The sequence below is a fragment of the Opisthocomus hoazin genome, chromosome 21 (genome assembly GCF_030867145.1).
Source record: "Opisthocomus hoazin isolate bOpiHoa1 chromosome 21, bOpiHoa1.hap1, whole genome shotgun sequence".
NCBI classification, from domain to species: domain Eukaryota; kingdom Metazoa; phylum Chordata; class Aves; order Opisthocomiformes; family Opisthocomidae; genus Opisthocomus; species Opisthocomus hoazin.
In genome coordinates, this window is record NC_134434.1 from 2121925 (window position 1) to 2146948 (window position 25024).

At 55.7% G+C, this 25024-nt stretch overlaps 4 protein-coding genes across 8 annotated transcripts in view; 1 reads left to right on the forward strand and 3 right to left on the reverse strand.

Annotated features, from left to right (window-relative positions):
* MYCBPAP (MYCBP associated protein) lies at nucleotides 1-11791 on the reverse strand. 5 transcript variants are annotated; one of them, XM_075440834.1, is made up of 19 exons: nucleotides 11571-11791; nucleotides 10706-10830; nucleotides 9916-10075; nucleotides 9715-9815; nucleotides 9024-9198; nucleotides 8594-8709; nucleotides 7716-7866; nucleotides 7334-7449; nucleotides 6536-6636; nucleotides 5769-5877; nucleotides 5229-5418; nucleotides 4529-4716; nucleotides 3821-3967; nucleotides 3357-3641; nucleotides 2381-2505; nucleotides 1534-1646; nucleotides 928-1061; nucleotides 584-745; nucleotides 1-89 (listed from the first exon to the last, which is right to left on the reverse strand). In XM_075440834.1, the coding sequence occupies exons 1-19, from the start codon at nucleotides 11656-11658 to the stop codon at nucleotides 27-29; spliced, it is 2649 nt and encodes an 882-aa protein (XP_075296949.1). In that variant the 5' UTR covers nucleotides 11659-11791; the 3' UTR covers nucleotides 1-26. The 5 variants fall into 5 exon arrangements, with proteins under 5 accessions (XP_075296949.1, XP_075296945.1, XP_075296946.1 ...); XM_075440830.1 differs by having other exon boundaries at nucleotides 5769-5880; nucleotides 10739-10830; nucleotides 11571-11790; XM_075440831.1 differs by lacking the exon at nucleotides 1-89 and having other exon boundaries at nucleotides 518-745; nucleotides 10739-10830.
* Nucleotides 11792-12770: 979 nt separating this feature from the next.
* On the reverse strand, nucleotides 12771-14572 carry RSAD1 (radical S-adenosyl methionine domain containing 1). Its single transcript, XM_075441268.1, has 5 exons — nucleotides 14444-14572; nucleotides 13677-13810; nucleotides 13387-13591; nucleotides 12939-13304; nucleotides 12771-12848 (listed from the first exon to the last, which is right to left on the reverse strand). The coding sequence occupies exons 1-5, from the start codon at nucleotides 14570-14572 to the stop codon at nucleotides 12771-12773; spliced, it is 912 nt and encodes a 303-aa protein (XP_075297383.1).
* Nucleotides 14573-14596: 24 nt separating this feature from the next.
* On the forward strand, nucleotides 14597-16051 carry LOC142363901 (uncharacterized). The gene is made up of 4 exons (XM_075441269.1): nucleotides 14597-14665; nucleotides 14707-14875; nucleotides 15098-15163; nucleotides 15591-16051. The coding sequence occupies exons 1-4, from the start codon at nucleotides 14597-14599 to the stop codon at nucleotides 16034-16036; spliced, it is 750 nt and encodes a 249-aa protein (XP_075297384.1). The 3' UTR covers nucleotides 16037-16051.
* A 421-nt stretch (nucleotides 16052-16472) lies between these two features.
* ACSF2 (acyl-CoA synthetase family member 2) overlaps nucleotides 16473-25024 on the reverse strand; it is a 38539-nt gene continuing 29987 nt past the window's right edge. The window contains exons 11-16 of the mRNA XM_075440848.1: nucleotides 19615-19722; nucleotides 19327-19478; nucleotides 18561-18702; nucleotides 17030-17140; nucleotides 16781-16849; nucleotides 16473-16688 (exon numbers count right to left, since the gene is read on the reverse strand). Coding sequence (XP_075296963.1) covers nucleotides 16638-16688; nucleotides 16781-16849; nucleotides 17030-17140; nucleotides 18561-18702; nucleotides 19327-19478; nucleotides 19615-19722 — 633 coding nt within the window. The 3' untranslated portion in view covers nucleotides 16473-16637. The remainder of the gene's footprint in view (nucleotides 16689-16780; nucleotides 16850-17029; nucleotides 17141-18560; nucleotides 18703-19326; nucleotides 19479-19614; nucleotides 19723-25024) is intronic.

The following is a 25024-nucleotide window of genomic DNA, read 5'->3' on the forward strand; positions in this document are numbered from 1 at the left end:
GCCTTCGCTCTCCCACTTCCCACCTTTTACTTTAGGTCCTCAAGTAAAGAAACCATTCTGCTCACCATGGAACACAGCAGCCCATAAACCTGCAGCAGAAATTAACACAAGAGAGAGTGAAAGCACACGAAGAAATCCCGACGATGAGACTGCCAGGCAGAGAGGTGTCTTCTCACACGGGAGCACATTAACGTACGGGCACGCAACCACGTAGAAGCAGCTGCCTGCTAACAGAGCTCAGCTCTGGTAAGAACGTTTCTGGCTGTGAAGTGTGTTTAACGCTACCCGAGACACAATTAATTCTGCTGATCCCTCAAGAGTCCGCAAGCACGTTAAAGACATCCCAGACAGAAATCCCGCACGCGGCTACGTGGTGGCTGGATTTATGTTCACAGATTCCAGGCTGGAGTAAAGGACATCTTACTTTGTATTTCACACTTACCTTGCTACAGAATTACGGACCAATGTTTTGTCAGCTTTCTGAGTTTAACTAAACGCTTACCTCTCCGCCTAAGCGTCAGTGTAAGCTGACAAGCAAAGAACAAAAACAAGAAACAAAGACAGAAGCTTGGGTCACACTCACCTCAACATAAAGTTTTTCCCTGTATGTCCCATACAAAACGGGGTCCACCTGCTCCTGAGGAGCTACAGCTGCCACGGGCTGTGCTCCCTCTTTCACCTCTTGCGATGAAGTGGGAGATCTCAGCTTTTTCTCATCTTTTAACTTTCTGCTGCTTGGACCCTCCTATTCAGGGACAGACACACAAAAAAGAAAGAAGCGACACAGGTCAGAAGACCTTTCAGACCATTGCAGCAGCAGCACCTCCTTCCCCGGGCTGGAAACCAGCTCGCACTCAGGACACCCAACCTCAGAACGGATCTCACCGGCCCCAGCACTTAGGTTTCAACAGGCATCCCAACACATACCTCTTTCTCCTTCTCCGCTGTCTTTGTTGTTCTTGGTTTGCCTTCTTTACCCTTCCCAACAAACAACTTTTCCTCATCTTTTCTAGTGGTTATTCTGTCTTCCTTTCCTCCTTTTATAGGTTGCTTTACTTCCACTACAAAAGAATTTCAATTACCCAGAAGCAACATTTTCACATCCAGAAACGCAAGCCCACTGCGCTCACGCAGTGGAAGTACATGACTTTTGCGATTTATTTTCCTCTTTTTATTAATCATCTGTGCTGTACTGCGCTGAAAAACAAAACCTCAGAGAGTGTTTTGTTTAAATAAGGAACGAACAGGTCTCAGACGTGTATTGGAACAAGCCTGTAAGACAGCTAATAGTGAGACAGGGGTTTCTGAAAGCCATGGCTACATCCAGCTAAATTAAAAGGCTTATTTTGTGTGGTGTTTCTTTTAATGACAACAAACCACAGATCACAACTAGTATCACACAATCTGCCATTTTTTCTGACGCAAATTTTTACAAAAGCCTTGAGCAGGAACTGCTGAAATTGCCAGTCAGCACGTTTTCTGGATTTCCAACAGCCCGCAGAAACCAGTTGCTGTGCTAAAACGACCATTTACCTGTTTTCTCTGGAACATCTGCATAGGTGTCCTTCTCAGACAAGCGAAGTATGGATCTCAGCCTCATAGAGTGACTCACCAGACCATCAATTGTTTCACGCCACAGCTGGAGACTGAGAAAAGCATCGGAATCAGCAGGGAAGACTGCACAGTAACTGCCATCCCGTTTTACCCTGTGCTCAGGAGGGGAGGCAGCTTACAGCTGAGAGCTGCTCTGTCCAACTAAACCAATAAAACAGCACTCGCCACCTAAAAATCTGTGCGGAGGGAAGCTAAATTATTTTCCTCATGTTTGAGCCCTCTGAGGTTTCAACAGTTTGCAAATCAATGGGCTTATATGGAGCCACAGATATTACTGTGAAACTCGATCTCCTGCTCTTCCACACGACACGTGTTGGTAAATCGGCATCGACCCGCTCTCTGCATTTACCAAGAGGAACCTGCGTCCTTCTAATTTAGAAGCAACTAGAAGCTGCTGCCATGTTTACAGTCTGAAAGCCTGAGCAAAGAGCGCAGAGAATGTATGAGGGAGGATACAGTTATCCGAGTAAAAGGGTACAGAAAATTACCCAAAGGTCTCATAGAATAATTTTGCCAGAAATAATCTTGTGTAGTCCCCAAAATCACATTAATTTATTATTCTAAACTTATATCCAGGAAGGGGGGGGGAAGGCATTTGGGTCTTAGACAGCTGCTACAATTAATCTACAAAAAACCCAGAGCGTAAATGAACTTCTAGACTCCACCTAGTTATCCGCACTCTGAATCACAGCACTTGCAACAGAGCTCGCTAAGGCTCTTGATCACACGATACATTTCCAAGCCTCATCTTGCAAAGGTAACGCACCAGACAAAATACAAAAGGTTTGATGACTTAGTTGGCCTCTGTTTAACACACAGCTCCAGCGCTGCCTTGTTGAGCTGGGCCAGTGCTGCTTCTCGCTGCTCCTCCTTGGGGATCGACTTTATAGCCTGATGTGAGAGAAAACAGAGGGTCTGTGGAACGCTTCTCAGTCTTCATTCCCAGTCTGTGGACCCTGAGCTCGACAGACCACACCAGGGCTGTCTTCCTGGACACTGGTCTGAAACCAGGTTGCACTGGGCACTTACACACCCAGACGTGGCTTCCTACAGAGCTGGGATTTGGCCAAGGTGCACACGTGACCCAAGATGCGGGGAGCAACCCCAGCCTCCCCAGTTAGATTCACAGTAAGCCCCTTTGCAGCTTCCCAGGCATAGTTAGTCCCTGCGCTGGAGAACAGGGTTCCAGCGAGCTAGAAGGCCCTGAAGTAAAGATTAGTTATAAAAGCAGCAGATATTTTCAAGAGAGCACTACAGAAAAATTGTGCTGACAGAATCCAAACCGCTCTTGCTTTAATCCAGGGAGGTCTGTACATTACCCACAGCCTGTCACGAGTGCCCCCGTGGTGCTCTGATGAATAGCAAGGACTCTCCAAGGAGAGGAGCCCTTGGGGAAGCCACAGGAGGCTGCAGGATTAGCTGGCCCCCCACATTCAGTCCCGGGATGACAGAAAGCTAATGGGGGAAGAGCTTAAAATATCTACTACATTGTGTGGTTCTCTTTCTTCTTCACACAACAGCCCTCAGAGTCTCTCCTGGGAATCTCTTTACAAGAGCACTGAGGGTGCGGTCAGCAGAGCTGAAGTGCTTTTCTGCGACACACATCATAAATTATCTCTAGCTCACAGCACGCTGGAAGCAGACCTTCGGGTGGGCCCACACTGGGGTAGGCCAGGCTGTTTGTAGGGAAAATGGAAACACCATCAGCTTGTCACAGCACTAGGGGGAACAGGGGTGACGACCTGCTTAAAGTCATCGAGGGAGAGGTTCCATCCTGAGGAGCCTGGTTCTTCCTCCTCCATGGTCATCAGTTGACTCCGAGCCTCTCCGAGCCTGTTCTTCCAACCTGGGACCTCTGCAGAGCTGCTCCCAGCAGGGAGAGCCTCCGAGGTCCTCTTCTGGTACTGCACATCTTCCGCAGTGCTCTTCTGGCCCGAGGGCACTTCCTTCTCTGAGGCTGAAGGAGCAGTCATGTGCTGTCTCCACAGTTCATGCAGCTGCTTTACCACTTGAGGCTGATAATGCAACTGTGATAATGGGGAAGAGGTAAACGGTGAAATGAGCTATGCCCTTCCTCTACAAACCTAATTGTTAAAGCCACCGTGGCAGACTATGCCAGCCTCCAGAAACCCAGGGAGGCACCAGCCCCACGAGCCCGCCCTCCCTGCTATTTCAGTTGTGTAGCCCATCAAACAGCAGACGTCACCTTGGGATTCATCCGGTGGAACAGCTCTTCCTCCGTGACACAGGCATCCGCCGGAGACGGAGCGCGTTCTGGGGTCCGAATTTGGACAGCGAGTTCTTTCAGTGTCTCTTCTACCACAGCAGCAGCTACCCGAGCAGCCAGGTCTCTCTGAGGCACCACAACAAGCACAGCATGTGTGAGTCTCCGTTCCATATACAACACAAATTCACACCCACACTAGTAGCCACATGTATACGTTATATAGGGTTACAAGGACAACTACAAACTCTGCTAAGCAGAGCGATACTTACAGCAGCTTTTCAACAGGAACCCTGCAAACCCTCCCCCAACCTACACTTTCCAAAGTGTAGTGTAATTGTCAATTTATCTCTTAACTGATACCACAGCGTGGACACCTAATCCCATCCCCACTAATGAATTTCATTAGTTGCTTACCAACAGAAAATTCATTCTCTAAAGGACCACCATGCACAGTTTAGAAGACGCAATCATGTCTTTATTAACAACGTTACAATAGACTGCAGAGTTCTCCCATTTTATTTAGCAAACCTGCTCAAGTATGCACAGATGCTCTGTAAATAAATAATCATCTCACTCTCAGCCCTAACTGCACAGCAATAAAAATACCATGTCATCCACTCCCACCCTTATCCTCTATTTGCATATGAAGTTCAAAGCTCCCAGTTACCCAGTTACATGCTTGGTTACCTCCAGTTTCTCTCTGACGTCAGCCAATTTATCCTCACACACAGCAATTCCCCAAAGGGTCACCTGCAGCAGAGCTCCTCCTAATAACACAGGATGTGTCCTAAATTCCCAGGACTCGCTGTAAATGCCTGCTCTCTCGGACTTGAAAAGAAAGACAAACTTCCTAGTTTCTCCAGGCAAAATCACACCTGAAATAAGAGACAAAATGTATCAGTCTGCAAGAAGCCACCTGGTTAACTTGACTTTTTTCCAATCCCACCCCGAGCGTCCTTATCTCTGTATGAGACTCTTTCCCCCTAGCTCAGCTGGTTATCACACTTCAGCGAGCTATTTTTCTCCTTCCAGATTTACTCCCAGTCACCATGCTGCTGAACTGGTGGTATTTCCACTGCACACTCCTTTCACACAAGCTGAGTACTCTCTCTGGCAGACCATGCCCAGTTTGCCCTCAGAAAATGATTCACTTCTCAACATTCCACCCAGGAGCAACCTTCTTTCTTTCAAGTGCCATGAAAGGGATCTGCCTCGCACAGCACGCCTCTTTAGGTGTGAGTCAGCTCTGATGCCCAGGGTGCTTTCCTAAGGACAATCACCCAACAGGCTTGCTCTGCCATTAGCCAGAGTCAGCATCTCAGGTAACTCCTGCATACGTGCTCTCTAGCCTACCTACAAAGGTCTCAGAGATCAGCAGCTCCCATACCTGGTCTGGTATCAAAGTAAAAACGCTGAATCAGCTCCCACACGGTTTCTCTGGAGGGAATCCGCTGGGGAAGCCTCATCCAGCTGTACCAGATGGCAGTTGTGCCATCATTGCTCACTGTCAGCAGGCTTTCAGCTATCTCACCAGCCAAAGCCTCAAAGGTGAGCCGGGCAGCAATACCAATTTCATCCTAGAAGGAAGAAGAAAAAGACACAGATAACTATTTCTACTCTATCTGGCAGAATTTACCTTGCCTGAAGTCATGCCACAAATAAGGGGATGAGCCTTGATAGGAGAACTTGAAAGGCAGGCCCAGTGAAGTGGCCATTATACAGAGAGAGCCTGGGAATCTGCGCATCACACCACAGACAGAGCAACCCCTTCTGTTTCTAGATCTCTCCGGAGCAAACAGGAGGATACTCCACTACGGTCAGAATAAAGCCCCCATTCTCTGGCCTGGGAGCGACATTCATTGTACAGCTGTGAGTTGGGAGCTCACGCAGGCTCAGCTTGACTAAACAACGAGAAGCGCACAGTTACCCTGCGAGAAGTGGGGCAGTCGATCCAACGAGCAGGCTGGCCACAGAAATCCAAAGACGGACCCCGTACCACCTCTGGAACCACCTCGGTACGGTCACTTAAGCTGCCACTGCTAAAGAAAACAAAAGTCAGGGTTTTGGTGGAGTTAAATTCACTTTCAGAGGGGAGAACCAGGGTGATTTACAAGACCTTATAAGAAATAATCCCAACTAATGCTTTTCCACATCGTCATCTCTTTAGGGATAGAGCCCTGCAGACGTGGTAGGCCCCAGCTAGCGACTTGTCACCATCAAGGAGGACAGGATGGCCAGAATATTAAAGAACGATACATGCCTAAGGCTGAGGGCACATGACTGAACAGCGAGAAGCCGCCCTCAGGCTGCGCCCATTACAGGTGGACAGGACAGGGGAAAAAAGGGGCAAATTCATGCTGGAAGTGGAAGGCTGGAAAAAGACGACCAGATGGAGATAATTTAGAGCAGAATCCCCACCCTGCCTCACGTAAGCTCTGGAGCCACACAGAGGGAAGACTGGAAGAAGGGCCTCGGAAAAACCTTTTCTCTGATTCTTGCTCCTTAGGCACAAAGCCCCAAGGCACAAAGAAACTTCTTGATTCCTAAGTTTGATGATTCTAGTATTAGAATACGCCTTTTATTGTGCCCCAGTGGAGATGCCTCTCCGTTCTGGATAAGAACAGCTAAGGATACCCTTACAGACTGGTGGTGCACACCCCAAATTCTTTCTTTCTGCCATGAAGTAAAACTTACAGGGTCTCAGACTCCTCAGAAGTGGTGGAACGTGGAAAAGGCTCTGTTGAGACAGATGTGAAAGGCTGCCCTTTACCGACCACCTCCAGTCCATCCAGATCCTGGACATACAGAAAAAATGACCAACTCAAGATTTCTTTTTATATAGAAAGAAAGTTAAGACACCAGACAAATGTACCCAGTCAAGTAAAGGGAAGCCGAGATATCTTACTCCTGCGATGGTTCTTATTCAGTGAATGTTCAAGAGACAAAGCAAGGCACCAGTTCTGGGTTGCCCAAGAATCCTAGATGATTGCATTGCCTACTACAAATGATGCGTGGATGGGCAAAGTCTCCTTCACAGACACTTCTCATCCCCACAGCCACGTTTCAGAAAGAAAAAGGCAAGGTTTGTCCAGTTTTGAAGAGGAGGGGCTACCTGCCTTCAGGAGGTTATCTGGGCTGCGTGTCTTTCACACAGGTAAAGGTGCCTCCCCTCTGCCCGGAGGCACTAAATCAAAGTCCTACACCGGCATCTGACAGGGTTTTATTGCCTAGGTCTTGGCAGCTGTGTGCTGCTGGTTCAGGGTCCTGTTCTGAGGCTCCTAGAACGCTCCATGAAACACCTAGGGAGGCTAGACAGCTCTTTCCTGGGTGTGGCCCTTGGGAAATGTGGGAACTTCCAAGGTAAGTACTGTGGGGCTAAGGTTTAGATTCCTAATGCTTTTTCAGATCCTGTTCTTGGCAGTTTTATGTTACTCTACAGCATTTGACAAAATACAAGAGATGCAAAGAATGTCCTAGCTCCTCTAGCCTTACCGGCTTATGAAAATCCAGCTCCTCTAGGACAGATTTTAGCTCCTGCCGCCGATGTTTCAGGAAAAGACTCTTGTCCCAGGTTTGACGGAAAGGGATACTCTTTGGAGGCTTCAGACCTATGGAAACACCCATACAAGAGCTCACTCTCTGCGTACCCACCTGCCTATTAATTTCATTTTCTGTTAAACTTTGGTCTCACGGTGCTTTAAAGAGAAGGTCCAACAGATGACTGGGAAGTCGCTTGTGCTGCACCAAGTGTCGGAAGGGACAACTATTAATGTGAGCCTCGGTACTTGCAGGAGTCACTGCTTCATTCTGCTGCTTCCCCCTCCACACTTGTACCCCATTTCTGTGGAGCCGCCTCTCTGCGACGTTCCCTTACCCATTTCCACTTGGACAGTGTGGGGTTTCCCCACATGAGTGACTGGCTCTGGGGAGCCACGCTCCCTCTGCGTCAGTGTCGTCGTCAGGCCAGTGAGTTCATCTCCAATACGGTCAGGCTGGCTCCAGAACTCGCTTCCTCTTTGGTAGCCCTAGGGCGGAAAACAAGGCTCACACGGACGCTCTCAGAGGCGTACGGCTGCCTGCTATTTTTACAGGGACTAGGAGCTAAAAAGAAGAAGGAGTCTAACTCTGCTTATGCGGATATTTTAAAAATCTATAAATTATCACCTTCTGCAGAGCAAGCCCAAATTTCTATCAGGCTGCTGCCAAAGACAAAAGAAGACTTTCTTCTAGCTAGTGCTACATGAACGTTGAATGACATTGACATAATTCCTCACACAAATGCAAATTCTTTGATAGTGCTATAAACGTAAAAAATTATTTTAACATAGGATACTCCCATAATCCTCCTGACTTACCCATAGCCCTTTCTCCACGGCAATCACTAAAATTTGAGTCTGAAGCTACCAAATCTGTCTGTCCCTGGAACCACAACTGCGGCACGTCCCCAAGCCACTTCCCAGTGCACGACAGTCTGTGGTGACAACCAGCAAACGGCACTTGCCCTTGTACAGCAGTTCGTTCGCAAGGAGCCGAAGCACACCACCATCTTCCTCTGACCAGTGCGGAGAGCACAGTTCATGTTTTTATTTTTAAAGTCACTGAAAGCTCTGCTTGCACACTAGGCCGAAGGACTCGGAGTGGCTTTAATAAATATCTAATGACAGGTCTCCAGAGATGTTACTCATAACACCAGTGTCTCGGCTCTTTCACAGGAACAGAGCAACCAGGATGCAGAGCAACTGGGGCTCTCACCTTTCCAGGAAGCAGGGCAGGGAGACTCCGGTCAATGAGGTCACGTTCTTCCTGGATTTGCCTGTAATCCTCCGAGACGCTCATCAGCAATTCATTCTCTGGCCTCTGAAGAATGTCTATGAAGAAGGAACGTCAAATCATTGCTGCTGCACTTCTGGGCACACCCTTTACCCCTACGACTGCTCACGTGTAACCCCCTTACACTGTCCCCCACCAAACCCACTGTCCAGCCCCCGGCCAGAACCCCCAGCTCAGCTCCCCACAGCGCCCAGGCCAGTAGCACCAGCAGCACGGGGAGGCCTGTGAAGTAGACTGCAACGGCAGTAGGATTAACCCCCGTCAGCTACAACCATTACAGTTTGCTGTGATGCCATCAAACTGCCACACCTGCACACAGAATTTCACAGAGCGAGGCCTCAGCTTTTCTCACCTCCTAAATATTTCTGCTGCTTTTTCCTGATTGCCATATTACGCTGCCAGTTCTGGAGAGCTTTGTGCTCTGCTACCGGGGTCTGATGAACCGTTTTCTTCTTCTCTCCTCCACGTTGCCCTTTTAAAGGTGCTGGAGTAACATGTTGATAAGAAGCCTCAATAAGATCTGCTAACTGAAGGGAAAGGAAACGTCAGGTTAACCTCTCCATACACACACTGCCACCATGACGAGAATGGGAGAGGGGAGGAGAAAAAGATTCTTCAGATTGACAGTACTTTTATCTGATAACTCTGAGAGGAACAAGAACAGGGCACTGGAACACACTCAGAAACAATGGAAAGATTTATCTGAATAATGAGACTTGAGCAATGGCATTGCTGCAACATCAGCTCTTCCCTTGCAAGTCAGACGCCATCAGCAGACGCACATATGCAAGAGGAAGCCTCTGTAATTCTTCCCTCCGTGACCTTGACCTCGTCCTGCACACAGGACTCCAAAACCTGCCGGTGCAGTTCCTCTGAAGGAAAGCCCTCCCTCCCTGCAGAGTATGAGGAGGCTGCGAAAACCACACCTCAGGCGTGCCCTGCTCCTGGAAGGTGCTGAAAAGCATTGGAAGGTACTGTAGGCACCTCACTCCACCTCTAGCAAAGGGCCACACAGCAGCATTTTTGTAACTTTACGAACCAACCTGAGTGTTTCCTCTGGCCAAGGCTTCCATCTTGAACTCCTGGAGACTTCCCAAAATGTGATGGGGGAGAATCTTTTCACAGCCATCAAATGGTCCTGGTCCTACGACACACACACAAAAAAACCAGCCCCGGAGCCAGGTCACTAAAGCTAGGCTTAGCAAAACAAAAACCCAAAGAAAAGATGTGAAGTTTAACCCTACCAGAAAAAGCCAGCGGCTCCCTGGGTGCCTTTGGGGAAGCAGCAGGCGCTGCGAGGTGATGGGCGACCGCCTTCGTCTCTTTGGGCTGGTATTTTCGAAGGAGTCGTTTCTTCCTAACTGAAGTTCTCGCAGCGCCAGGGGGAGGGTGTGGAACATGGAGCTTCAGAAAATAAACAGCCACAACGCAATTAGGCACGTACTGACTCACCTTCACTCCTGCTGAACCTTCAGAATATGCAGAGAAGTCGTATCAGTACAGGCTGTCCCTCCCCTCTGAGGCAGCTTACACAACTGCTGAGACACCAGCTTAGGCACTGTCTTAGTCTTCAGGACTTTGCTTTATAACTGGGGCAAGGAAAAGAGTTTTAAACCATTTTCCCAATAGTCTTCTGCTGTCTCACTTGCTATTAAATGCTTCCACTCGCACAGTTTGACCTGATGCCATGACAGCTACTAAACAACTTGTGTGTCTTATTAGACCAGAAGCTATTAAACAACTTGTCTGTCTTATTAGCCTTATTAGACTTAGATTGGAAACGTAATTGTGAAGAGGCAAATGACTTATCCTTCCCTTTGCAAAGATTGCATAAGGATCAATAATCCTTTGCTTTTCGCAACTGAACCTGATGATCTGACAAGTCACAAAAAGCAGGAAAGACAAAATGGAATGAGGACTGAGCTCCAAGATTGGGTTTTGGTTTAAGCAAATGCACAGCAGCCTCTGCGAAACGCACGAAATGAAAGGAGAGCGCCAGTTAAGGCAGCTGTTTCTACCCGTACAAATACATACTTTCTCCAGGTCCTCCACCTTAATTGCAAGTACCTGGATGTCAGCTCCTTGCAGAACACACGGAACGGGCTCGGGCTCTTCCGCAGCTGCCGAGGCGGACAGTTCACCTATCTTTTCCTTCTTGTCTGAAAAACAGATGAAGAGACCTCCTCTTCAGTCTGCCCAGGAAACCCCATCTGCCTCTTTCAGCCTGGTTATTCATTTCCAGCTGAACTATGTTTGGGGTTTGTTTGGTTTTTTTTTTTTTTAAGGTTGCACAGAACAATTAAATTCAGCTTCCCTTGTAACTGGAAAAATCAAATTCTGAGAAGCTACGAGGACCAAAGTGGGTCACTAGGATTTGACTGCCCGACACTTTATTCTAGATGAGAGGGACGAGACCAACGCAGCCTGCGCTTCCCGCAGGCAGAACAAATTCCTGGGGAGCTCCCTCCTCCAGCCACAAGCCCACGGCCTCCCCGGGCAGCTGCCCTGCTCGCCGAGCACAACCCGAGGAGAGCCACGGGATCTTCAGAGACTCTTGAGCAGCAAAATCGGCCTCAAAGAGCAACCCCCCTGCAGGGCAGCGCTCCCCGGCGCAGGCCTCGGCTCAGGCAGGGCCACCGGGGGCCTCTTCTCCCCTCAACCGCCGGGTCCCCGCGGCTGGCAACGGCTCCTGCAGGCGCGCGGAGCCTGCCCAGGTTACAGAATTATTTATATATTTCTTCACATAACGGCGGGGGGGGGTTCGCTGCGTGCGGAAGGGCCTCCCCTCACGGCAGCTCGGCAGCGCCGGGGTCACCCGGGCCCCGCGAGCGAGGCCCCGGGCGGGCCGGAGGCACAAGGCAGGCCCGGAGGCCGCCCCCCGCCCGGCGCTGGGCCGTACCCGGGGGGGCGGCGGGCCGGGGGTCCCGCCGGGCCGGGCCGGGCTCCAGCGCCGCGTCCCGCTGCCCGGCTCCGCGACTCGACGCCATCGCCAGGCGGCACCAGCGAGACGCCCGGGCCGCCTAGAGCGGCGCCCCCGCCCACGACTCTATGGTACCGCTCCGGAGGGCGGGGCGCCGCCTCCCGCCGGACGCACGCAGCCGCCAGCCCCCAGGTCGCGGCCGTGCGCATGCGCAGTGCGGCGCAGGCCTCGCCGGGCCTGCCGCGGAGCTGCCCCCCGCCCGCGCCCCGCCGCACCCGCTCAGCCACCGCACGGCTCCCGCTCATCTTTATTGTCCGCTGCCGCAGCCCCCGCCGGGCTCCTCCTCGGGCCCGCCCCTCCCCGCCAGGCGCGGCTCCCCGGTGGGCGCGGCCCAGCGCCGCTGCAGCTGGCAGAGCAGGGCGGGCAGCAGCGAGTCCAGCACGGCCAGGCCCTCTGGCCCGCACCGCAGGCCCCTGCGGAGAGAGCGGCGGCTGAGCCCCCGCTCCGGAGCGGGACCTCCCCCCAGGAACCCCCCCCTGCTCCGGAGCAGGGCCCCCCCCCCCCGGGAACCCCCCCTGCTCCGGAGCGGGACCCCCCCCCCGGGGCCCCCCGGCTGCGGAGCGGGACCCCCGGGGCTGACCCGCCGTCCAGGACCAGCCATCCCTGCCGCTGCAGCTCCTCCGCCTCCCCCGGCGCCCCGAACACGGCCTCCAGGCTGAGCTGGGGGGAGAAGTGGCCCCAGCGCTGCGGGCCGGGTTAATTAGTGGCCGGGTCAATTAATTAGCCGTCGAATCATTAGCTCCCCACGCGCCTGGCTCCTCACCTGGTGCGTGATGCCCTCGTCGGTGCGCAGCCCCAGGGCGAGCAGCTCCTCCAGCCTGTGGGCAGACAGGGAGAGCGGCGGGGGGGACACACACGACAGGGGGATGTGGGGACCCCCCCCCCCCCAAACTCACTGCTCCAGCGGGCTCAGCACCACCCGCCTGCGGGTGCCGTGGCCCCGGCTCTGCACCTCCCGCATCCAGGCCTCGGGCTCCGGCGTCTGCACGCGGGCCTCCCGGCTGCGGCCGCCCTCGCCCCACGGCACGAAGCGGCCATGGGCCCCTGCAATGGCGGGGGGGGGGAACAATGGGGTGGGGGGGACACAACGGGGCGCAGGGGGGACGCCCGGCTCCCCCATCACCCCAGCTTACCTGGCCCCACGCCGATGTACTGCTCGGCCCGCCAGTACGAGAGGTTGTGGGTGCTGAGGGCTCCCTGGGGAGAGCGTTGGATGGGGTGAGGGGGTGCTGAGCCTGCCGGGGGGGGTTACGGCACAGGGGAGGCACAGCACGGGGGGGACCCCACCTTCCTCGCGAAGTTGGAGACCTCGTAGTGGCGGAAGCCAGCGGCCCGCAGCGCGGCGCGGGCGGTGTGGTACATCTCTGCCAGGAGGTCCTGGGGGGGCTCGGGCAGGGCCCCCCCCCAGACCTGCGCCGCCAGCGCCGTGCCCCGCTCCAGCGTCAGCTGGTACAGGGAGACGTGGTCGTCGCAGAGCCCCAGCGCGGCCTCCAGCCCCCGGGCCCAGGCGCCCCGGCTCTGCCCCGGCAGCCCGAAGAGGAGGTCGATGGAGGTTCGGCCGGGGAAGAGCCCCCGCGCCGCCTCCACGGCCGCCCGCGCCTCCGCCGCCGTGTGCTCCCGGCCCAGCAGCCGCAGCTCGGCGTCATCCAGCGACTGCGGAGGGACAGCGGTGGCAGCGGGGGGCACGCAGCGGGCGAAGCTGCAGAGCTGGGCTCACACGGGGGTCCCCGCTCACCTGGACACCGATGGAGATGCGGTTGACGCCGGCCGCTCGGAAGCCGGCGAGGCGCGACGCGTCGGCGGAGCTGGGGTTGGCCTCCAGCGTCACCTCGGCGTCGCCAGGCAGGTGGGCAGCCCCCGCCACGGCCTCCAGCACCGCCGCCACGCTGCCGGGGCTGGCCAGGCTGGGGGTGCCGCCGCTGAAGAAGACGGAGGTGACGCTGCGGGGCAGAGGGTGCGGGGGGCTGCGGGCGGGCGCCGAAGGGCCCCAAGCCCCCTCCGTGACACCCGTCTCCGCGCACCCACCTCCGCACGCCGCCGAGTCGGAGCAGGGTGCCGGCCTCCCGCGCCAGGCAGGCGCCCATGGCCGCCTCGTCCGCCGCCGGCACCACGAACTTGTTGAAGCTGCAGTAGGAGCAGCGCTTGCGGCAGTAGGGCCACTGCGGGCGCGGGGTGGGGGGACATGGGGCATGGCTCACCCCCACCAGGCACCCCGCTTTTGGGGGTCCCACGCTCCCCACCCGCCCCGTGGGCACCAGGCGTGCGAGCAGGGCTCGGGGACCCCCTCAGCACCCCCCACTCGCACGTGGCGGGGGGACCCCCGCGAGCACCCCGCGATCTGTGCGGGGGGGGGTGTCCCCCGGGTCCTGCACGCTCCCCCCACGCCTGCGAGCCCCGCGGCCCCACATTCACCCCCCCCCCCCCCAGTGTGTGCCAGCCCGGGGGGGGTCCCATGTGTGCCCCCGCGTGTGCAGGACCCTGGGTCCCACGCGTGCCAGGCCGGGGTTCCCGTGCCCCTCCTCCCCCCCCCACCCACGCGCGCAAGCCCGGGGTGCCCCGCTCACGTGCACATAGACCGCGGCCGCGGGGGGGGCGGCCGGTCCCGGTCCCGGTGGCGGGGCAGGGCCCGGGGCAGGACCCGGTCCCGCAGCCCCCCTCGGCCCCCCCCGCGCCGCCGCCGCCGCCGCTCGCCACCCCCCCGCCGCCATCGGCCCCGCGGGCTGCGGCCCCGCCCCGGGGCGGGCACCGAGCCCCGCCCGGCCCCGGAGCCCCGGGGGGGGGGGGACACACACGGGGGGAGCCGGCGGAGCCCCTCGCTCCCGGGGAGGGGGTCGGGGCCGGGTCCCCCCCCGCCGCCCCCCCGGGCCGGGGCAGCGCTGCCCGGCGTGTTGTGCAAGCCCAGCGCCGGCAGGCGCACGCATCATTTCTGTTTCATAACCCGCGCTATGAATAGCCCCGCAGAAGCGAGAAATGCTTTTACGACAGAGGCCGCGGCCGCAGATTCCCGTTTCCAGGCCGGGAGCCGGCAGCTGGGCTAACCCACCCCTGACGCAAGCCCCCCACCCGGGAAGAGCCCCCGGCCGCCGGGGTTTTCCCAGCGGGCAGCGAGCGCCATAAGAGCGGGACCGCGGCCCCGGGCGGGGCAGAAGCCCCCGATCCCCCCCGCAGCCCCAGGCGCTGCGGCCATGCCGCCAGCCCCGAGCGTCCTCGGCCCTTCCCCGCCCGTGAGTAGCTGCAGCGGGGCGGGGGGTTGGGGTGGCCGTGGGACGTGGCTGGGGGGTCCCCAAGGAAGGGGATGGGGACGGCAGGGAGAGCGTCCCGGGCACCGGGGCTCTGCTGGGGCGCGGACGGCGCAGCCACGAGCAGAGCTCGGGGGAGCAGGGACGGGGCGAGGGGGCCCCGTACCCGCCCGTGGTGGCTGTGACCGTGGCTCTGTTTCTCGGCAGCGTCTCTACCCCTTCGAGCCAGGGCCGCCTCCATCTCCAGTTCATCCCAGCAACCCCCCAACGATGGTGAGTACACGGCGGGGGGAGCGCAGGGGCCGCGCAGGGGGTCAAGGGATCAGACAGGAACCAGCGGAAAAACTCCGCTCCCCGCAAGCCTGTCCCGCACCCGCGTTAATGCCGCGGGAAGCAAAGGAAGGTAACAAGTCCTTCCCTGGAGGTCAGACCTAGAGCTCCGCTGTGTCCCCAGGGTCACTGGCCGCAGCGCTGCAGGGGGGGTAGCGGTTCCTCCTCCGGGAAGGAGGGCAGGGGCAGGGAGGAGACCTGAGTTTCGCTTCCACACATCCCACTTACTCCAGGGTGGGCAGAGGTGAAGCCGGCGAAACACGCCGCCTCCAGCCCCACGAGCAGTTTGGGAACGGTGAGGGGAACTCGCTGGAGAAACCCCGCAGCGCAGGGGTCTGGCCCCAACCGTCCCGTACGTTTTTCTTTGCAGGAAGCAGGCACGAACAGCGGGCGCGTTGTCCGCTTCGTCTGCTTCCATGGGTAGAGCCCACCGTCCAGCTGGGAGACCCGGGATCTGAGGCTTCAGCTCTCTCCCCCCGGTCGCACCGTCTCCCCGCCCCGCGCCGGAGGAAGCCGCGGGGTAAGCGGAGGCCCCGCTGCCAGCCCTGCCGGGGAAGGAAGGAGGAGGGAGACGGCCGGGAGGTCAGCGAGAGGCGGCAGCAACGTTACCTGCTTCCCAGCTGGGGTGGGACACTTCCGCCGGGGAGGAAGAGGAGCTCTGCTCTTCTCGGCGTAGTGTTTCATGGTTGGGAGGTACCAAATAACTCCCGTAAAACGCTGTCCCGGGTATGCTCTGCTTCACGCTGCCGCCGGGACAGGAATTTTGGTATTTCTGCAAAATCCCTACTGTCTGTCTTGTCCAAAATGACAAAATAAACGATGCCAAGTCTACCTTGGAGAAGTTTCTTTGGGGGGCGGAAGGCCCAGGGGAGGTGTGGGAACAGGGCGAGCTTCTCCCGCCGGCCTTGGGGAGCCCCTTCCCACGCAGTCACACGCTCTGAAGCCCCTCATTTCAAGTTCATCAGCGGGGTCATTTCACCAGGGTGATGACTTCAGGAGTCTCAGCAGCACCCGAGCAGAGAAGGCGTTCACCTCCCCGGGGAAGCCAGGCCAGGCTGCTGGGACTTAAAAATATCAGTAAAATACCAACCAGGGTCTGTTCAGTCCTCTGAAACGGCTGCGGCCAAATTGCCCAGAGAGATCCAAGATTTTAAAGCCTTCATAAGCTCTTTCAGCAACCGGACAGAATTCCAGAAATAAGCACCCCGTCCCCACACCACAGAGTTTCTGTTGGCAAAGAAACAAACCCGACTGGGGGAAAAAAAAGGCGCTCTGTTTTATTAACTAAAAGTGCCATCAGCCCGATGTCGGGGAGAGGAGGTCCCCACTGCGTAGCCCAAGGCACAGGTGAAAAGCAGACACAAAGCTGGCGGACGCGGGGCTGGTTTATCCCCGTTTTTGCTCTGCCTTCCTGAGGTCAGAGCTGAAGGTGCTTCTCCATCTGCTCCCTCAACTTGTATTTCTGAATCTGGAATAAAGCGCAGAGAGGAGGAGAAGAGGCTCAGACAGGAGATGGGACAGGAGGCCAGGGCTCCCGCCCTGCCCCAGCCCCTCTCTTACCTTGCCCGAGACGGTGAGCGGGTACTGACCCAAAAACACAACGTACCGCGGGATCTTGAAATGGGAGATCTGGGAAGAGAAAACGAACGCTACGCAACCTGCTGGGAACAGTGGAGCCAGCCCGGCTGGTACTGCCCAAGCCGGGACTGCCCGGGCTGATCCCCAGTTGGTCTAAATCCCTGGGCTTTCAGCTGCAAGTCCCCAGCAGCTGCTGGGCGTACTGGTGTGGCAGGGAACTGGGAGACCCACCTTCCCTTTGCAGAAAGATTTAATCTCGTCCACGGTGCAGTCCTGCCCGGCCCTCACTCGGATGCAGGCGCAGATCTCTTCTCCCATCCGCGAATCCTTCACGCCAACCACCTGGTTGGGACAGACGGGTGGTGTGACCCCCGGGGACAGCCCTCTCCCCCCGCGGGGTGTGTGCACTGGCCCACGCCCACATCACGGGATGCTGGAAACGTGGCGTGGGGCTGCGTAAAGGCAGCTGGAGCTGCTTGACCATCCCACTGGTGCTTTCCACGCGACACCAAGCCCTCCTGGAAGGACTTCCCAACCGTTTGCCAGAGGAAAGCTGGCAAAGCAGGCCGGGCACGCAGACACCAGCGCTTTCCTTTGGTTTTGGAAAGTCACTGGAGCGAGGGCTGAGTCAGACCAGCCGGGCAGCAACTCGTCGTGGGTGCAGCAAGGACCTCTGTGTGCCTCTGCTTCCCCAAACAATGGCGCAACAAGTTTCACAACCAACAGGGAGACCCGAGAGGCTGCTTCCAGTGCTTTGGGATCTCCAGATGAAACAGCAAGAGAGGGATGAAGTTGAATTAAAGCATTATTTGAAACCCTTGTAACAGCAGATCTTAGTGGACTGCTGCCTGTGACACCAGGAGCCGGGCTTCCCAAGCCTGATTTCTGTCTAAAGTTTGCTCACGCTATTTCACAAGACTCCTACTGTTACTCCCCGCCTTGAACCGGTATCTCGAAATCCTAGAGACACGTCAATCCTTCTGAGTCCAGAGCACTGACAGAAAGCCCTAGAAACTACATAAACAGGGCTGGTTTGCAACCCATCTGCACTGGGACTGTTCCAAGGAGAGACGCTAGCCTGGCACCGGCACAACACTGACTAAATAACTGGTTTATTTATGGGGAAAGTTGTCTGGCACAAAACCTGGAGGAGAACAATCCCAGCAGGTTGGGAGCAGCTGCTCAGTGCTGCAGATCATTGCTGTCTTGTGAAGGGGTGAAACCGAGTCTCACTCCTCATCCCCAGGGACTCACTGGAGGAGTCATCTTGGATTTAGGAGTTTAGTCATTGATTATCAGTAAAAACTGTGCTTCCAGACTGCTTTCTAAATAAGAATTTCACAGAGAGCTATGAAAGCAGACAGGCAGTTTAAAAACTGAAGAAGGATGACAGTCACTGCTTTGCAGACATGAAGGTCCTCTGCAGCCTGCTGTAGGTGACCCTGCTTCGGCAGTAGGGTTGGACTAGATGACCCACAGAGGTCCCTTCCAGCCCCTAACATTCTGTGATTCTGTGATTCTGTGATTCTGAAGCTGCTGCATGAGGGGCCTGCCTGAACCAATGTGCCCCACGCCAGGAGCTCTGCCTGCCCTGTCCGTGCCGTGAGCCTCTCCCTAGTGCTTGCCAGCCAGTATTAATGAAACAAGATGCTGAAAACAGGAAGACAACCAGGTCCCAAGCAGCAGTCCCAGTAGCTTTCTGTACAGGTTTCCCACGACAGGAACCACGGCCGCTCACCCCCCCCACCTCCCTCCTGCTCACCTGGACCTCCTCAACCTTGGGATGGGTGTGGAGAAACTGCTCAAGTTCTGCTGGGTAGATGTTCTCTCCTCCCCGAATAATCATGTCTTTGCAACGGCCTATGATTTTGCAGTAGCCGTGCTCATCCAGGATCGCAAGGTCCCTGCAACGACAGCACGCTCCTAATCCTGTCCCCGCTGGGGGGAAGAAGGGCTGAGGCTCCCACCCAGCCTGGTCTGGAGGCCCCGTCAGGGCATCGGGAGGGTAATGGCTGAGATGCCACCTCAGCACGTGGAAGAGATCAAAAGAGCTCCTTCTACAGCCAGACATTGCCATTGGCAGCGTCCATGCAAGCAGCAGGGCTCAGGGAGAGACAAGGGCGAATGGCTCTAAATTAAAAGAGGGCAGATTTAGATTGGATATTAGGAAGAAATTCTTCACCATGAGGGGGTGAAACACTGGCCCAGGCTGCCCAGAGAAGCTGTGGCTGCCCCCTCCCTGGCAGTGCTCAAGGCCAGGTTGGATGGAGCTCTGAGCAACCTGGGCTGGTGGAAAATGTCCCTGCTCATGGCAGGGGGGCTGGAACCAGATGAGTTTTAAGGTCCCTTCCGACCCAAACCATTCTGTGATTCTGTGATTCCTGCCCCTGCGGTGCACCTCCACAGCCCCTCCACCACGCCAGTAGCGAAGCGGCTGTCCCCGTCTCCAGGGGCACTCGGCACCGAGGGCTCTGTGCTAAGAGCTGTTCCGAAGCTTCATGGAGAGATCAGGCTGTTTCCAGACTCACCCCGTCTTGTACCACTTCTCAGCAGTGACCACTTCGCTCGTCTTGGCGGGGTCCTCCCAGTAGCCCAGCATGACGCAGTAGCCACGGATCTTAAGCTCTCCAGGAGCGTTCAGAGGCACAGAATTCCCTGTTTCTGGATCCTCAATTTTTGCCTGCAATTCAAGAGAAGAAGGGCTTAGGAGGGGATCTCTGAGCCAAACGTGATGGCACGCCCCGACTCCAGCACCAGACAGGCCAAGGTCTGCTGCAGGCAGAAGACCTGGAGCAGGTGGGGAGGGTCACGGTCACCTCAGTGTGGGGAAGGACGCATCCCACCGTCTCGGTTTTTCTGGTGATGCTGTCACTGGGGAATCCCATGAAGGTGACAGGGCTGTTTTCCGTGGTCCCATAGGCAACCTGCAAACACAAGAGAAGAAACGTGCCTCAAGGGTAAAGAGGACCGCACAGCTCCAGGCACAGGAAAGATGAAGCCAGTGATGAGCACAGAGGAGAGCAGGGCGAGAGGAGGATGTTCTCGCAAGTCACTCAGGTCACGGGCAAGCACTGCTCTCCTGGCCCGTGGATGGGGCTCTCCAGACACTCCTGCCAGAGTCCAGGAGGCAGGAGCTGAAGCAGCACCTGCCTGTCATGGCCACCTTCGCTTCCATCACTGTGCTCCAGACCCCCACCACCCACGACACTCTGGGTGTCAGGTACTTTTGACACCCCAGCTACTTTTCTTGGAGGACCCCAGGGTTTGCCCTCCTCTTTTTTAACCTATGTCTCTCCAAGCCCTGTCCTGTTGACTCTCTACTATCTCTTCCAGACACCGATCTTGCCTTGGTGTCCTTGCAGACATCTGAACTACTGAGTTCACCTTGCATCTTCTACAGCTTAGGGCACGTTGGACATCACTCAGAAAAACCTTGGAGCCAGCAGTGGGCTCCTGTGGGAGACCACATGGCTGCTTGCTCCAGATCCTTTTGTGCAGACCTCAGCTCCTGTAACCCTCGTGAAGGCATCATGAGGCTGCACAGCGCTCAGCGCAGCTGCACTTACAGACCAAAAGCCTCACAGCAGGACGAAAGCTTCTCGCTGCTAAACCTCCCTCACCGCTAATCCCAACGGCAGGCTCTGAGTCACCTCAGCTGAAGGTCACTTCTCCTCGGAGGAAAATTCCAGCTCTTTACACCCAACTCGGTGGCCTGCTGAGACAGCAGGAGCTGGGCAGGAGGTGCTCTGGGCAGCCCCGAGCTGCCCTGGCAGCACCATTGCTGGAATTGCTGCTTCGCCTCTGGCTCTTGTGAGCTGTTTCAGCAGCGGGACGTGCTCTGGTCTCTCTAACCCATCCAGCACGTTGCGTGTCATCAGGCAGGGTTTCTCTCCCACCCACTAATGTCACCGGTGGCTGCTTTGCTGGCAGAGCATGGCTGGGAAAGGGCTGATGCCGTTTGGTCCTTTCTCCTCCACATCTTCAAAGGCTGACACCTGAGCAGCTCTGACCCACCAAACTGCAACAGGACCCAACGATCGTCCTACGGCCTTGGCACCCAGATCTGGGTTGTGCCTTCAGAGCAAACGCCCGGGCTCCACCGCTGGCTGCAAGGGCAGGTCTGCTCGGTCAGAGGTTCTGCACGGTGCTCACCAAACTCCAGGCACTGCGGCCAAAATGAACAAGGGGCTTTGCAAAGGACTACGATGAGGCATCCTGAAAAGACAGGCACGTATCCTGAACAAGCTGTACGTCATACTGGTGGGAGCACGCAGCACCTTCTGCCGCACGGGGCTGCTGAAGGACCTCACGTTGGGCACAGTCTGTCAGAACGGCTGATGCTCTTGTTTGACTACACCGGGGTCAGCGTGAATTCAAGCTGGAAATTTGCAGGAGCCTCCTCTTAGCCAGGAATCTGGAGGAGATCGTCTCCAGGATGCTGCAGGGACCATCTGGTGCAAACTGCTCTGCTAGGAGCCTGGCAGCCCACAGGGAGTGACTGTAAATAGGCTTCTCCTACCAGACACAATGGTAGCTTCCCAGCGGGGTGGAAACCTACAGCATCTAATGCTCGGACAGGATTCCTCTCCCACCCGCTAATACGAGTCCTGTGGCTGGATCAAATGACTGACGAGACACAAATCCAAACTCTCTAACACTTCTTAAAAATCCCAGCGCCTTTGTGTTTTTGTTTTACCCTGCTGGATGAATTGCAATGTCGGTCCCAGGATCCCGGCCAAGCCCTGAGTCAACCCCTTCTGCCTCTCCGGGTCGCTCCGGCAGTTTAATTGGACACAGGAGCAGGCAGCTCCCTGGCAGGACGATGCTGCGGGTGCTGCGGCTCACCAGGCTCCTCTAGATGCCTGGCACCGTGCCGTGTACCCCAAGCACCGGCTGTCCGTGCCTCGGCCCGCGGCTTGTCCCCGTAAACACCCTCACACCCTCAGTAACGGGCTTCCCGACTCGGCCCAGAGAGCAACGCGGGTCTGAGCCTCCAGCCTTCAGTCTGCTGCCTGATCGCTGCCCTCCCCTCCCAGTCTGCGCCGGCACTGCTCTCTGCAGCCAGACACCGGGATGTTGCTCCTGACCTTCCCAAGATAGTATTTCTCTCTTGGGATAGTGTTTTCCCCATCTGCCTGCTCAGGACCGAAGCATAGGCTGGAGCAAGCCCTTGTGCCAGCACTGTTGTCCTTCCCGACCCCCATCCGACACGTGGAGCCTCCTCCAACGGCTCCATCGTCCCAGCCCAGCCACAGCTCGTGATGCACAAGATGAAACAACACTTCCACAAAACCCCATGTATCAATTTAATCTTGGAGATATCCACAAAGATTCATAGCTTTCAAGACCCAAAGGGACACTTAGCATCATCTAGCCTTCTCATCTGGTACAATCCAGTCCAGAAAACCTCACCCAATAATTGCTGCATCAGCTCCATAATTTCCACTGGATCTATATCTCGTGTCAAAGCAAAGCTTTTCAGAGGCAAGGAGTCCAGCTCGGACCCTTGGCTTTGAGAGGAGCTACAGGAGTACAGAACAGAATTGACTGTAAAGCCTTTGCCACTGTGAGGACCACAAGTGACCCCCCAATGCCCAGCATGCAGATCTGTCCTGCCTTCAGCAATGACAAGGACAGCTCTAAAACAAACTGCCGCCTAACTTACTCCCACCGACAAGAGATTCATTCTTTGTGAATCCTAAGCCTCTGTCTAAACCGGGAATAAAAAGAACACCTTAGCAGAACTGTGTTTTTTAAAGCACATTTCAAAAACATTTCCTGCTAGCGCTGTTTAAACACTGGCCACTGCGGAACAGGCAAAACAGCCTGAAGAAGGAAGCCTCTAAAAATTAAAAATAAAGTAAAAACAATCAGACTCCAGTCTCTTTAGTAAACATTTGGGAGGCAGACTGATCTGGTGGGGAGAGCAGGGACTCTGAAGACCCTGGTTTTTTCCCAACCATGCCGCTTATTTACTGCATAACTTGGAACGAGTCACATCAGCTCTCTGCTCCTCGGTTTTCCCCAGCGTTCAACAGCAATAAAAACACCCACTTCCCTCTGCATTCAACCACTGCTGAGAGGCTGCAACGAAAAGGCTGGCTTCAGGACCACCAGTACCTCAGGTGGGGTTACACTGGGTGGGACTGGAGCAGAAGGTCAGGGCTGCAGGAGGGCACAAGGGCCTTGGAGGAAACCCACTCTGGACCTGACCAGTGCTCAGGGAGGATCTTCACATCCCCCATCACCACCCTCCGGTTATGCCACGCTGGAGGATGATGGCAGGGCTTGAACCACCAAACTAAAACCTACAGAAATTGAGCTTTGCTGAAGACAATATTGGCCTCAGAAAAAAGCAGCAAATTGACCATGAAATAACAGGGATTTTCAGACTTCAAAGAGGGTGTAATGAACAACAGAAAGCAGACTGGCAAAGATCGCTAAGGGACCTCTGAGAGCCCCTTTGAACCTCTCTCAGCGTGACATGCCGGATGGATCTGATTATCTCTAAACCCGTGCTGAGTGTGTTGCCTGCCTCAGATGTCTCCACCAAAGTCAGCCCCAGCCCCTCCCTCCACAGCCAGCTCCAAATCACTCGGGGTGGACCTGCTGGAGAGCAGCTCTGTGGAGAGGGACCTGGGAGTGCTGGGGGATGACAGGGTGACCATGAGCCAGCAGCGTGCCCTGGGTGCCCAGACGCCAATGGTCTCCCAGTGTGCATTAAGCAGAGTGTGGCCAGCAGGTGGAGGGAGGTTCTCCTCCCCCTCTGCTCTGCCCTGGTGAGGCCCTATCTGCAGTACTGTGTCCAGTGCTGGGCTCCCCAGTTCAAGAAAGATGAGGAGCTACTGGAGAGAGTCCAGCGGAGGGCTACAAGGATGGTGAGGGGACTGGAACATCTCCCTTACGAGGAGAGGCTGAGGGAGCTGGGCTTGTTCAGCCTGGGGAAGAGAAGGCTGAGAGGGGACCTTATAAATGCCTACAAATATCTCAAGGGTGGGTGTCAGGAGGATGGGGCCAAGCTCTTTTCAGTGGTGCCCAGCAACAGGACAAGGGGCAATGGGCACAAACTGAGGCACAGGAAGCTCCAGCTGAACAGGAGGAAGAACTTCTGTCCTCTGAGGGTGACGGAGCCCTGGCCCAGGCTGCCCAGGGAGGTTGTGGAGTCTCCTTCTCTGGAGATCTTCCAGCCCCGCCTGGCCGCGGTGCTGTGCAGCCTGCTCTGGGTGACCCTGCTTGGGCAGGGGGTTGGGCTGGGTGATCCCCAGAGGTCCCTGCCAACCCCGACCACTCTGTGATTCTGTGAAATAATTCTTAACTGAGCAATGATCTTCCCTCATTCAGCTGCTCTGAACCAAGACCACCCTGAGTTTCGCTGTCCTCTTGGGACACGTGCCTCCTTGCCGTGGAGGTGTCCCACTATCCCAAATTGTATTGGAATATTCCTGAACCTTCAGGTCAACTTTACTGCTGCAGCAAAAATAAAACCAACTTCTGATCACATCCAGCCTATGTCACACTAAGATTTCATTTCCTTCCCCAACAACAGTACCATCTTTGTGTCAAAAACGTCAGGACACAAACAAGCACGTCTTGTAGGACAAACCTCCAAGGGTGGCCACCCTGTTGGCATTTCTCCCCACCCGGAGAGCTGCCAGACAGTCCCAGTTTGGATGGGGCTTAAAAAGTTCCCAAAAATATCAGGTGCCCAAAGCAACGTCTTTGTGTTGCAGCACGCAATGGCTTTGCCTCAGGAGGAGACTGCTGCAAAAATGACAACCCAGCTTGCCCGGGCCAGAAGACTGCCGCTGAAAATTCACCACCTGTCACTGCAGAGTCAGGACAAACTGCTCCTCGCGGTCTGGAGTTAAAGCTCCCTCTCTTCCTTCCAGGCTGAGCAGAAGTCTTGAGGCTTGCAAGCATTTCCCCAGTCCTGCCAGCATTTCAGAAGCGCTGCCCAGTGGCAACCAGCAAAGGCATGTGCAGTTACTGACTGGTTTATCCACAGCTCGATAAAAGGTCTTTGCTATGTAGTTAACTCCATTCTCCCTGCTGCTGGGTGCCAATGCATTTAGAAAAAGTGGAATTAAAAGGGAAAAGTGAGAGGAAGCATGCAGAAGCAAGGGTGGAAAACCACGGGTTTGGGGCTACCTGAATGCTCAAAGCTGCTGGAGAAGGAAACTCAGCAAAAACTGAGGAGCAAAGGTAACATCCCCATGGATTTGGCGA

Excerpts from the sequence above, each read along its gene's own strand:
- RSAD1 (XM_075441268.1), bottom strand. The coding sequence starts at position 14,572 with ATGCGTGCGCCTGCCGGCGCTGGGCTTGCACAACACGCCGGGCAGCGC. Across the intron at positions 13,811-14,443 it reads GGGCTCCGCCGGCTCCCCCC|TGGCCCTACTGCCGCAAGCG; the intron begins GTGTGTGTCCCC and ends CCGCGCCCGCAG. Across the intron at positions 13,592-13,676 it reads CGACTCGGCGGCGTGCGGAG|CGTCACCTCCGTCTTCTTCA; the intron begins GTGGGTGCGCGG and ends TCTGCCCCGCAG.
- LOC142363901 (XM_075441269.1), top strand. The coding sequence starts at position 14,597 with ATGAATAGCCCCGCAGAAGCGAGAAATGCTTTTACGACAGAGGCCGCG. Across the intron at positions 14,876-15,097 it reads TCCTCGGCCCTTCCCCGCCC|CGTCTCTACCCCTTCGAGCC; the intron begins GTGAGTAGCTGC and ends GTTTCTCGGCAG. Across the intron at positions 15,164-15,590 it reads CCAGCAACCCCCCAACGATG|GAAGCAGGCACGAACAGCGG; the intron begins GTGAGTACACGG and ends TTTTCTTTGCAG.
- MYCBPAP (XM_075440834.1), bottom strand. The coding sequence starts at position 11,658 with ATGGCGTCGAGTCGCGGAGCCGGGCAGCGGGACGCGGCGCTGGAGCCC. Across the intron at positions 9,816-9,915 it reads GGAGCCGCTGGCTTTTTCTG|GACCAGGACCATTTGATGGC; the intron begins GTAGGGTTAAAC and ends TGTGTGTCGTAG. Across the intron at positions 746-927 it reads CAGCGGAGAAGGAGAAAGAG|GAGGGTCCAAGCAGCAGAAA; the intron begins GTATGTGTTGGG and ends GTCCCTGAATAG.